Below are 13,009 nucleotides of genomic sequence, written 5' to 3'. Positions count from 1 at the left end.
GGCTTTGTTGCTTCTGATCTAGATGGCCGCTTGTTTACCTTCAAGCCTTTAAGACCCTGGCCGCTATCTCTTTTGATAGCCGGGCACCATCAGTTTTAGGGACAGAAGTAAACCTGGCATTTAAAAAACTAGTTAGGAAATAGTATATAATCAAAGTCATAAATGACTGTATAACTTACATATTTGTTCCTGCTATTGCTTGTTATTCTAATTTAGTAATAATTCCTTTTAAAACCTTGCATAAATAATCCTCTAGACACATAAGACTATATGTTTATAAGGTTCATTGCAAGGTTACTTATATTTCTCCTCTTTTTGAGAGTGGGGTGCTAAAGTATCCTACCATTATTGTCAAGCTACATATTTCTGTTTTCAACTCTGTGAGAATATGATGTTTTTCAAGGGTCATACATTGGATGCATACATGAGTATTAAGTTTATATAATCCTGGTGTATTGTTCTTTCAATCATTATGAAGTATCCATTCTTTTCACTCACTATTATTTGCCTTGAAGTCTATTTTATCAGAGATTAATATTGCCACTCTTGCTTTTTAAATAGTTGACATTGATTGGTAGATTTTTGCCATGCTTCGATTGTTAGTCTATTTTTATATTTGAGTTTAAGATGATCTCTTGTAGGCAGCATGTAGATTGGTCTTGTTTTCTAGTACCGGCTGCTACTCTCTGTCTTTTGATTGGTGCGTTTAATCCATTGGCATTCTATGTCATTTTATATAGATGTAGGTTTGTTGCTGTCATTTTACTGTGTTTGTGTTTGGTTTATTTTCTCTCTTTTTTGCCCACCTTGGTTTTATTGGTTTCTTTGTCCTACCTCTATGTCTATGTTTGAGTGCTGCTTTCATTGTATTCAGTTCTGGGTGCTTTTGTGCTGCGTGACGATCTCAGGTTTGTCCGCTATAGTAGATTCCCTGTCCATAGTTATCCAGTTATTATTTTTTGTAATGCTGGTCTTATTTTTACAATTATTTTTAGTCTTTGCTTGTTGGGAATACCTTTATTTCTCCATTATATTTGAGGAATAATTTTGCTTGTTAGAGGACTCCTCATTAGTAGTTTCTTTTTCCTTCCAGAATTCTATACATGTCACTTCATTGTGATCTTGTCCACATAGCTTCAACTGAGATGTCCAAGCCCGTCCTTAATGCTGTTTCTTTGTAAATTATTCTTTTTCCTTTAGCTACTCTCCAGATTCTTTACTCTTCCTTGAAATTGGACAGTTTGACTACAGCATGTCATGATATTTTCTTTCTATTTTTTTATGAGTGAGGGACAGACAGGTATTTATTTTGGAGAAGAGAAGCCTCAGGTTTATTGTGCAGTTTGTGCCCCAAACCATGAGGGCTTCATAGGTCTGGAGGATTACTTTTTTAAATTTAATAAATCTTTTTATTGGGGCTCATACAACTCTTATCGCAATCCATACATACATCAATTGAGTAAAGCACCCTTATACATTCGTTGCCCTCGTCGTTCTCAAAATTTGCCTTCCACTTCGGTTCCTGGAATCACCTCGTATTCCTTTTTTTCCCTCCCCCTTCCTCCCTGCTCCCCCTTCCCCCTGAACCCTTAATAGTTTATAAATTATTATTTTATCTCATCTTATACTGCACGGCGGCTCCCCTCACCCACCTTTCCATTGCCCATCCCCAAGAGAGGAAGTTACACATCGATCTCCAGGATCGGTTCTCCCTTTCTACACCCACTTCCCTCCCTGTGTCGCCACTCTCACCACTGGTCCTGAGGGGTTCATCACTATGAATGAGGGGGAGTGTGTGATGGGGACCCAATGCCCATCTGTAGACAGCTGGACATCCCTTGCAGAGGGGTAGTGGGGAGGAGATGAGTCACTCAGGGTTCAGTGTAGCAACAATGAAACTCAAAACCTTCCTCTAGTTCTTGAACGCTTCCTCCCCTCCCTATTATCATGACCCCAATTCTACCTTGTGGACCTGGTTAGAACAGAGGATGTACAGCGGTACAGTAGGGATCTGGTAACACAGGGAATCTAGGACAGATGAACCTCTCAGGATATTTTTCTTTTGAGACCTAGCCTATTTAGGGTTCGCTCAACCTATTGAATAGGTATATTCTCCTCCTTCGTGATGTAGAGGAAAGTTTCCTACATGTTTTCTCATAGTGTTGCCTCTGTAGATGTGTTTGTTTGTTTCTTCTTGCTTACAGGTTGCTGAGCAGGCAGGGGCTCAGGGGTTGTTTTCCTTGGTAGTTTCCCACATCACTCTCAGGCTTTCTTTGGACACATTCTTTCTCTCTCCTTTTTTTTTTGGTTGGTTGTTTCTCTCATTAATTGTAGTCAGAATAATTTTTCAGGAGCCCAGAGCCTCTTTATTTAGAGTATTTGATTGGGTTTGGATGGTTTTCGATTGCCTGTTTTTCTTCTTCTTCTTCTTTTTAGTTTGCTGTGGTTGACTCCGGGTTCCTCAGCCCTGGGGTACACCTACTGTGGTTTATCAGCTGCTCTGTCATGTAGGGGGTAATTGGCTCTGTTTAGTGATACATGATAGGTTTAGTAGAAGCCAAAACACAATAAAGAAAGAAATAAAGAAAAGGGGAGAAATAAATAAAAGGTAAGAAAGTGAGGAAGAAGAGAGAATAAAATAAAAGCAATTATAATATAAAGTGGCTGTCTGCATATGTCTAGATATGGGAAAATAATGGCAAAATGTATTTTAAGGGAAATATTCAGAATTAATAGGTTTCATGCAGCTATATTTTCTGAGGAAGAAGAAAACATAAAGAAATAATGAATGGGGGTTCATAGAAGAAAGAGAAAAAGGAGCCAAGGCTCCGGTGTAGTTTGGGCGTAGGTGCTGAAGGTCCGTTGCTATAGCAGCATGAATATGGGTGGGTCAGAGCACTCAGAAAATAAAAAGGGTGAGTTGCTGAATCTACAGATCTGCCTGATTGTTTTTGGTGGGGGTGTATTCTCAGCAAGATGTTGTCACATGGGAATAGGGAATGAGAGAATGAGAAAAAAATAAAAGCATTATACTACAACAAAGGTACAAAAATTGAAAAAGAAAAATGCATTATAGGTAGGGATTCCTGCTCCTTTGGTAGTGTTACTGGGTGTGGGTATGTGCCATGGGGGGGTGTGTGGAGATATGGGGCACATGGGTGAGGAGAACACTAGAGAACAAAGCAGGAAAAAAGGTACTAGTGGGAAAAATGACCAAAATTTTAGTGTGGGTACTGAGAAAGTCTACACCGTGCCCCCCATGCCATCTGCTGTCCACGCAGAGCCCTCAGAGGCCAGCGAGGTAAGAATTTTGGCTGTTTGGTCTGCCTTGGGGGCTTGTAAACTTCAGCTGTTGGAGGGAGGGGCAGGGTACGCAGGTGTGGCTTGTGCAGCTGGTCAATGGTCAAGGGGATTCTGTCATTAAGCACTGCTGTTCTCCCACCATCAGAAATTTGGTCTACTTAGCTTTCAAGCCGATTTTCTCACTGCCGGCAAGTTCAGGCTATCTTTCCTAGTGGAGACTCTCCAGTAATTTCTGGGGTCTTCCTGCACTTGTTCTGTGAAAGCCTTATTCCCACATCAGCCTCCAGTTTGGGTTTTATTGTAAATTGGCTTATTTAAGTATTTTTTGATAGGTCTGTTCAAGTACAATGTGACAACAGAGAATTTACCCAATTATCAGAGCATCTCTGCTTTAGAGAGTACACAAATAATTATGTTCTTTGTCTTACTGGTTTTGTTTTGTATTTTAAGCCCTGACATATTTAGTCCATTTGGCTAGTCTGAATGAATGGTGCATGATTTAATGCCTCAGTTTCTCTGTGCCTCGGTAGAAATAATATCCATGTAAATCATGTGGTAACGAGGCATACAATCGGTGCTGCAGCCACTGCTTATTGTTAATACTTCCTTAATTTAAATGTTTTTAAAAGCCCCCTGTTCTACAGAGGATTGGCTGTATCTTTGCCACTGGAAATTCTAAAAGGAAATTGCCTTTCAAAAATCAGTCATCTAGACAGATGACAGCATTTTATTTGAAGCACTCTTTAAAACACCCTCTCTCCCAGTGTTCTCTAGGTACAGTAACCTTGGAAGTTGGAAGAATGAAAACAGGCCCCTTCCACTCTGAGAGGCGGCCATCTCTGAGCAGCCAGGTGGGTATGGGTCTCCGTGCAGTTGGTGTCCACGTGATGACAGTCAGTTACAGGCAGGAGGGCATTCACAGGGGACCCTGACCATGGTCTGATCAGCCTGGCCCATTACAGCCTCTGATCCTCTCTCTGTGCTCTTTTCCGGAGCAGACCTCGGCATTCCCTTCCCACTAGAGGCCCGACTCCACAGAGCTTGATTTGCTACTGAGGGTCATAATAAGAGTTATAGGGAATTCAGGGCTTTGCACACTGCATCCTAAACCCAGGATGCCTCTATTCAATATCTCTCCACCCTTCTCCCTTCCTCCTTGCATGCAGATTAACTCCCCCACCCCCACTCCCAACTTTCCTCTCTGTGGGGCTGAACTAAATTGCCTTCATTGTCATGCGTGACTCCTCCTTGCCCTGTTTGCAGCAGCTAGCTCAGCACAAGGAACCCAGTGGCTGAACTGCCTCTGCTGTATTTTTCAAATCAGAGGGCCCCAGCACAGCAGCCAAGCCCAGAGCCAAGAAGCTGGGAGGAAACCCAGTTTTGATATGAGTGGTTTGGAACATTAGCCCTTAGTGTTCTCCCCAAACCCAGACTTTACTTAGAGAAGGCAAACCTTCTTGGACAGGCTAACCAAAACTCACAGTCACTTGAATAAAGAAGTAAGAAAAAATTAAGATATTTGATTGTGGCCTACTTTCAGTCCTAGTTCAAATTTTTATCGATGTTGAGCTCCTAGCATAAAGATGAGGACTTCTGCTTCTGTGAAGAGAGGCCACGGAGCAGGTCCACTCTGTCCTCCAGGCTCGCTCTGAGTCAGAAAGGAGTCAATTACACTGAAGTGCGCTTGCGCGAAGTCAACAAGGCCACAGCCAAATGTGGCTGGAAAACGCCCGTGCTCATAGGATAAGAGGTTCCGTTCATTCGTGCCAGGTGCAGTGGGGAAAAGAACCTTGAAATAAATATGAGCGAGCCTAAAAAGGTTTGTGGCAAATGGAATTCTAAAAGGGTAGGTTTCTTGACAATTTTATTGAAACTGCCGTGGACAACTCATTTGTGGTCTTTAAGAAGCAGTCTCAGCGGAGAGCACAGACCTGCGGAGGAGTTCTGGTAAAGGCAAGCCCAGCTTGCTTGGATCGCTCTACCCTGGTCTGCCTAGATGTAGTCTCATGACTCAGAGAAGAGGAACACAGACTCTAAGCCGAACGAGTCCTAACAATCATCTAAGAAATAATTCCAGGAAAATGTACAAGAAAGCAAGGACATTGAATTACATGTAGCCCAGAGTAACTGATGTGCAGTGTGGGATAGGGAAGGGTAAGAGTTGGCAGTCGATATGCAGGCAAGGTACAGTCATTCTAAGAAACTTTAGTAAGGCCATACTTTCCCCTCTAATCTCAGTAGTCAGTAGACTATTGTGGCTTCTAGAAGCTGCATAAAAGGGCTAAGCCCCAGGAGTCCTGGTGGGATAGTGGGTGCCCCAAGGAGCTGCTAACTACAGGTTGACAGTTAAAACCCACCAGTTGTTCCACAAGAGAAAGGTGAGTCTCTCTTCTTCATTGAAGATATTTAACCTCTGAATCCAAAGGAGCAGTTGTCCTCTGCCCTATAGGGTGGCTAGAAGTCAGAATCAGCTCCATGGCAGAGATTTTTACATATGTAAACCCTATCATTATCATGGACCAGTGAGAATCAAGGGGAATTCACCTGACATCTGTAAAAGTAAGAAAGCTCCATCTTTCCACATCACCTTCCCTCAGCATCAGCCCCTTCTGCAGCACTGCTTGCCTGGTGCTCACCCTCCAGAGCTGGGTCAGCCTTCATCCCCAGCCATCCCCAACCAGGTCAGAGCGCGCCAGGTCAGGAGTAGGAGCCAGAGTCTCAGAAGTCTAAGCAACTCCTTCCTTTTCAGACCTGCCAGCCTCTCTCCCTCTAGCTCCTAGCGGGTAGGGCACAAGCTGAATCACTGTGTCCTTCCTTGATGCCCATTTAGCAGGACCCTAGAGAGCTCCGTCTACATCAGTTAAGGCTTTTGCCTCACTACTTCCTCTACAGCCCTTTTCAGAAATAGCCTCAGGGTCCAAGCATTCTCCTTGCTTCCTCAGGGGTTTGTGTTTGCTACCACAACTCACAAAACTCAAGAATACGATCACCTGTATTTATGGCTACCCGTTTATTACAACCAAAGGGACATGTCAGGCAAGACCTTGGAGAGGTCATGGCAGACTTACCCCCACCCCTGGACATTCCAGCATCTCTAGTACTAGAGGTTCTCACCAAACCATGAAGCCCAGAAAGGTAAAACTCAGGGTCAGAGTTTCTGAGGCATTGGGGCCACAATGCATATGCATGACCCAATGCATATGCGTGGTTCACTGTACCTTTCCCCCTCCCTTCTTGAAGCCTCTTCTCTGGGGATGGCCTATGTAGCCCCTACTATTTGTGTAAGTTTAAGGGTTTTCTCTTTTAGCAAACAAAAGCACCTTGATTGCACCAGGAATCCCAAGGCACAGTGAGTCTTTAAATGCTTGGCTGCTCACACCGATCAGCAGTTCTGAGTCTCCTGCGCCCAACCCCGGGGGAGCTATCTAGTGCTGCAGGACATTGACAGATGTGGCAGTCTGCTTTCTTGAGACCCCGTGGGGCAGTTCAACTCTAGAGAGCCACCTGGAGTCAGAATCAACTCATCAGCAAGGGGTTCAGTTGGGGTGGGTTTGGATCGCATCTTCAGGAAAGGACCCCGGTGGTAGAATTGTTAAGCACTTGGCTGCTAAGCCAGAGGCGAGCTGTTTGAAGACACCAGCTGCTACGGGGAACAGAAGATGTTGCCTCATGCTCCATGTGATATACAACCACAACAACACAAACCGCTGCCTTCGAGTCGATTCCAATTCACGGTGAACCTAAAGGCAAGGTAGAGCCGCCCCTTTGGATTTCTGAAAGCATGGGTCTTTGTGGAAGCCCACAGCTTCCGCTTCCTTCTTTGGAGAGGCAGGGAGGTTCCCGCTGCAGCTCTTTGAGATTAGCAGCCCAACTCTTCACCGCTTTGCCACCAGGGTCCCCTCCTAGGGGACAGCTCTGCTTTGTCCCACAGGGGTCCTGTGAGTCGACCCCAAGTTGATGGTGCACGACAGCATCTTCCAGACACCACTGACAAAGCTCAAACTGAGTTCTTCGCCCCCACAACCACCTTGTCGATGAAAAGCCCACAAATGCAACTGCTTTCAGTACGTTCTAGAAAACAGTTATCAGTTAGCACGCAACGTAAGCAAAATCAATGGGCCAGGTGTCAGTGCTGTCGTGTAGTTCCAGATTCTTGGTGAGTCCTACTGCCCAGCCTTATTGGCCGATCACAGAAGTCCATGTTACTCGGCCAATCTTTAAAGACCCTGACTGACTCCCCTAATTGCTGCCTTTAGGTTCCCGTTGCGTGGCCCTGATTTGCTAGGTTTCATTTCATGTGTACAGAATCAGCTTGTGACCAACCCAGACCTCGCTTAGCATGGCTTTAGAAACAAAGACAGAGCAGGTGAAAATGAAGGAGAAAGATCTTACTTTCGCTAATCCCGCAAGGGAGCAAGCCTGGACTAGAGTCACCGAGGCAAGTCACCGGAAAAGGGATTTACAGTTTTATACATGTCTCCCAGGAAATAAATTCAGGGGATTATGAGCATATAGCAGATTTCTCAGGAATCACCAGGCATACAAATTAGGGAAAGTTAGGGTTCTTGGCCAGGAAGTGACTTGTCAGAGTCCTCTCTTCTAAATGTTGCCCAAATTGGTGTGGTGAGGTCTTCCGAGTGACTTTTTGTTTCTCTAAGTTTTTGTCGTTCCTTCTCCAATGGGTCAAATGTAGGTTGAGGCCTCTACCCTTGTCCGTGCATATTTGACAGGCACGGCCTGCTTCTAACCGATACTCACGTGCTGAGATGGAACGCTTTCCCAGGACTGTGCAGAAGAACCCGGTTATCAGAAGGGAAAGAACTCAAAAGGTTATTGCTAGGCTGTAGGGCAGGAGCCCTGGTGGTGGAGTGGTTACGCATTGGGCTGCCATCTGCATGGTTGGCAGTTTGAAACCACCAGCAGCTCCGTAGGCGACAGGCTGCACTTTCAACTCCCACCAACAGTTGTCTTCTCAGAAAGCCACAGGGGGTCACTGTGAGTCAGCACTGACTTGGTGGCAGCGAGTTTGGTGGTTTGGGTTTATGTGAGGCATACGCGTCACCATCCTGTGGCTAAACCTCTTCTACCCTAAGGGTGTGTTCATCGGGCAAGCGGTCGAGTTTCCAGATACTGGGTGAGTTGGAGGGTGGTCTCGAGGTTCAGAGAGGGTTTGTTTGAATGAGATCATGGAAATCTACAAATTCTCATTTTAGGTCACTACGGTCCACCCTTAAAAACAGATCAGCAGAAACTGCATTTGAATTATCTTTTAAGTTAACCACTGCTGTTGTAGAATGATCTCTCTCTTCGTGAACTGGAAGAACTGAAGTTCTAAAACATGTGCTCTATCAAGGGTATGAGTATGGAAATTTTTCCGAGATCCTGTTGTTTCTTCGTAGGTGAGCGAAGGCAGCCTGTCGTCTTTCAGCTTTCCACTCTCCGGATCCAGTACCGCAGAGTCTCTGGAAAGCACCTCAAAGAAAAATGCGTGTAAGATTGCTTTGATATTTTAAGCTTGATCTCCTGTTGTGGATTTTGGTCAGCCAGACAGAGAGTTTTTATTTTGCCTCTGAGCTCTCCTTTCCTCCTTCAACCCACCTTATATCCCAGCTGGAATGGTGGCAACAATGTAGAACCTCGTGATGTGCTCGTGACAGTTTGTCCACTGGTGTTTCCTCCGCAAGAGACACCAGATATCAGATACAGATTTCTGCGACGTGTTCTTACTAAGCAGATTGTGTTGCTTGATGTCGCTTCCCATCTCTGTTTACTATCACGCCACGACATCAGGAGCTGCCATTAAGTGGAACCATCTTTCCTTGCAATTGGCGGAAAGTTTGATTGAGAAAATCAGAATGATCCCCCTGTGTTTTAACTACAGGAAATCATGATGCAGAGGGGTTTGGCTTGGAGCATTGGTTGAGAGTTGTTCAAATGAGAGAAACACACCATATGGCAATCTCTGCTTTCAACGTGACTAATAGTCTAGAAATGTAGGCACTGAAGTCCATGGATTTTTTTTTTAATGTAACCATGGCTTTATTCCTCTCAGCTGTGCACATGTGTCTTTCTATCCAGAGCACATTCTGTCCTTGACATACAGTTATATAATCAATGCCTAAAATAAGAAGCCAGAGAGCGGATAGAACAGGCACTGTTCCCATTGAGGAAACCGAGTGTTGTTATGGAAGACCACCCTAATCGTATGTAACAGGAACAGCCAGCGACCCTTTCCATTCAAAAGTCCTGGTGCTGAGGGGGTTAAAGCACTGGTGTACTACCTGAAAGGTCCCCAGCTCCAACCCAGCAATGGCTCAAAGGAGGGCTGTTGGCTGTCGGCTTTCATCAAGATGAGAGCGTTGGAAACTATGGGACGTTCTCTGTGGTTCTCTTATGCAGTTGACCAGAGTCCGAATGGACTCAACAGCACTGGGTTTGGTTTGGACTATTTAAAAAATAGAAAGAAAGAAAAAGAAAAATATCACCCACTGCAATGAAGTCGGTTCTCACTGCTAGCACCCCCTGCGGATGTTTCTGAACCTGGAAAACACAAGGGGAGACCGCTGCCTCATTCTCCGTTCAGGGAGCAGCTTAGTGCTTAACCGGTGCGCTACCAGGGGCCCTTAAAAAGAATCAAGGAGGGCCATTTCGTAGCATCCAGCTTTGAGAATCAACTCAAACTTCTATGGGCATAAAAGAAGCTTTAATAATGATATTGAATTTTTTTTTTTTACCTTTTCCAGTGGCATCTGAAATACAAGGATTAAGAACGGTTGAAATAAAAAAGGTAACACAGTGTGAACTCCACTTTCTGCAGAGCTATCTTCATGAGCATCTTCCTTACTGTTGACTTGCAACTTTCATCATATATATATAAAATGTGCCATGGAAATAGCACAATGCAATTTGGATGAAAGCCTTTTGCTGAATGTCCTAACCAACGACAGTCCATGGTTGGCACAACCTCATTGTTTGCTTACTTGGTATCAACAACTGGCATCAGCCTGGCCCACATTAAACAATAGTCTTGCTCACTGATGGGTAAGCTTCTGTCCTCAACCGATGTTCCCTAGCTCCCCTTGAGAATGGCAGGCACAAGAGGGGCAGGAAAGCAACTGCCATTTACTAAGCTCTTCCTGTCGGAACATTCTGAGGGACCTTGCCATCATCGCGTCCCCACAGTGTCCCTACAGCCTCCTGGGAGTGGCATCATTAGCTCCCATTTGTAAATGTAGGCCTAGTGATCCCGTGAGCGCTGTGGGCCTCTTCCCAGTCCCAGGTGTTCAGTTGTGAGTGCCTGGCGCGAACACAGGTATCTCTGATTCCACCATGTGCGGTCTTTTCCCTTGATCAGCTGACCTGGTTTTCACCAGCCCTACGCACGTTTTGCATCTAGTGGACCTTGATCTCTTGTACTTCGTAGAGAGAGGCCTGCTTGTCATGCTAAACGCCTCTCTCAAAGCAATGCCTGCCGTTTTCTTGAGTGCCAGTCTCCGCTCAAACCTAGACGATCAGACCGAATTCTACAATATTGTGCCTAAGAAAGAAAATGTTGATGCAAAGGGTCACTCCGATCACACCACTGTGCCTGTTCCATGACAGGGGCCGTCTGACTCGTTGGGAATCAGCATCGCTGGAGGAGTGGGCAGCCCTCTCGGTGACGTTCCCATCTTTATTGCCATGATGCACCCAAACGGGGTCGCAGCTCAGACCCAAAAGCTCAGAGTAAGTTTTCCTGCTCTTAGCAGTCGTTTAGTGGATGCAGAGAAATGTTGTCTTTGACCCCTTTGAATCTAGAGAACCATTACTGTGAGATGACCTTCAGTGTGCTCTGGGCTTGCTCTGAGTCAGGGGAAACGGAATGACAAGAAATGATATTGCTCTATGCTACTTTCCAAAAAGTGAAATGGGAAGATGAAGCGAGCGTTTTGTTTTTTTTTTTTTTTTTTACTTGTTTTGAAACTCTGCAACAAGTTACCACACACAAGCACACATGCATGCAGGCACTACGCGACTGTTTACAGAATCCCAGTGTGAATTGTTTTCTTTATGTTTCATTCACTGGAATACCAATTGAATAAGATGAAAAGTAGCGGGAATGTAGTATTTCATTATTTAATCTTGCTGAATTTTAATGGGGCTTACGCTGTTGCAGAATGTGCTTCCGAGATGAAAGGTTATACGCACATACACCTCTCTGATGTCATTCAGAGCAGGTCTACCTGGCTCTCACATCACAGAAGGACTCCATCAAAGTAATTCAGGCTCTCTACAGTCAAATTGATATGACCTTGTGGCTCAAACAGATCTCTTTACAGAAGCGCGACTCAGTTCAGTCTAAATTGAAAATAGTTCTTTTTCTTTTCCCTTTGAATTGAAATCTATCTATCAGAGGGCCAGACCGTTCATCTTGAAGGCTTCGGGAACATCTGGGTCTCTGCTCCAGCTCCTACCCTCTGCTGTGCATAGCAGTGTGTGAGCAGCCAACTGAGCAAGGCTGTGTGCCAACAAAACTTTATTAACCAGCGCAGGCCGTGGGCTGGATTTGGCCCATGGGCTGTGGTTTGCCAACCTTGGCTTGTGTTTATACTAATAATGTCCAGAGAAGCTCTGGTTTCCAAGTAATAGCAACTGTGTCGTTCTTTCAAGTCGATGTAATATCTTACCCTGAAGAAGTGAGACAAAGGGAAATATGGCTTCCCCCCACCCATGAAAAAAAAAATCTTCTTGAGGATGTAGAGCTTTAGATGATCTGTTTACGGCTGCTGTTTCTCTTGGCTTCTTTAAATCAGTGGGTTCCTTGGCCCCACTGCCAATAACAGCATGGCGTGCATGAGGAGGGGCTGCTCAGAATTCAAGGAAAAGTGAGATTAAAAGATAGTGGAGCGCCCCCCCCCCCTCCATGAACCATTTGAAATCCTCAGTGTGGTGTGGAAGGTGCAGAAGGGCATGGATGTCAGCTCTGAACACCGGGCTCCCCACAGCTGTGGGGGCCCACAGCCGTTTCTTTCTGATGGAGGCCGGGAGGTGGGGGCCTGGTGGAATTTCCCTTCCCCTGACAGGGATCTGTTTCCAGGCCTCCCATCCCCACTTTCCCCCCACCCCCCACCCAGTGACCGTGATGCTCATAGAGATTTCAGCAGAGCCTCCCACAGACTAGGAAGCAAGGTCTGTGGATCTACTGCCGAAAATCAGCCGGGAAAGCCCAGCAGTGCACAAGGGCCCCGCTGCCCTGCCATGGGGGAAGGTCTCAGGGCTGGCCTTCCTCCCCCTGGGCGTGTGATCACCAACTCAACTGCTGGCAACATCACTCCCTCTCCCTTGCAGGTTGGGGACAGGATTGTGACAATTGGTGGTACCTCCACTGAGGGGATGACTCACACCCAAGCCGTGAACTTACTGAAAAATGCCTCAGGCTCCATTGAGATGCAGGTCAGATGTTTGCCTTAAGTCTTATTGAGAATATGGGTGGCTGCTAGGGCCATAAAAGTGATGGAATCTCTTGCTGCTGTTGTACTTAATATCTTGCCTTGAGTATTAGTATTACATCAAGAGTTCCATGAGAATGCATGCGGAACCCAGCCCCCAGCATTTGCTCCGGACGCACATAATGTTTCATACTTGATATCTAAAGTGGGGGGGGAATAAAAAAAAATAAAATAAAGGGGGGGAAATACAAGGGCTTCACAGGACATGATTCATTGCT

At 45.4% G+C, this 13,009-nt stretch overlaps 1 protein-coding gene across 6 annotated transcripts in view; it reads left to right on the top strand.

The window, feature by feature from the left end:
- The window catches only part of MPDZ (multiple PDZ domain crumbs cell polarity complex component), a 187,616-nt gene that overhangs the window by 169,227 nt on the left and 5,380 nt on the right, over positions 1–13,009 (top strand). For all 6 annotated transcript variants that reach the window (XM_075559920.1, XM_075559919.1, XM_075559916.1 and 3 more), the window contains 5 exons: positions 4,068–4,154; positions 8,703–8,793; positions 10,047–10,090; positions 10,906–11,028; positions 12,631–12,735. In XM_075559920.1, coding sequence (XP_075416035.1) covers positions 4,068–4,154; positions 8,703–8,793; positions 10,047–10,090; positions 10,906–11,028; positions 12,631–12,735 — 450 coding nt within the window. The remainder of the gene's footprint in view (positions 1–4,067; positions 4,155–8,702; positions 8,794–10,046; positions 10,091–10,905; positions 11,029–12,630; positions 12,736–13,009) is intronic.

This window comes from Tenrec ecaudatus, chromosome 10 (assembly GCF_050624435.1).
Source record: "Tenrec ecaudatus isolate mTenEca1 chromosome 10, mTenEca1.hap1, whole genome shotgun sequence".
Classification (NCBI taxonomy): domain Eukaryota; kingdom Metazoa; phylum Chordata; class Mammalia; order Afrosoricida; family Tenrecidae; genus Tenrec; species Tenrec ecaudatus.
Note: the sequence above shows the minus strand (reverse complement) of the source record. Positions and strands in the feature narration are given on the sequence as shown.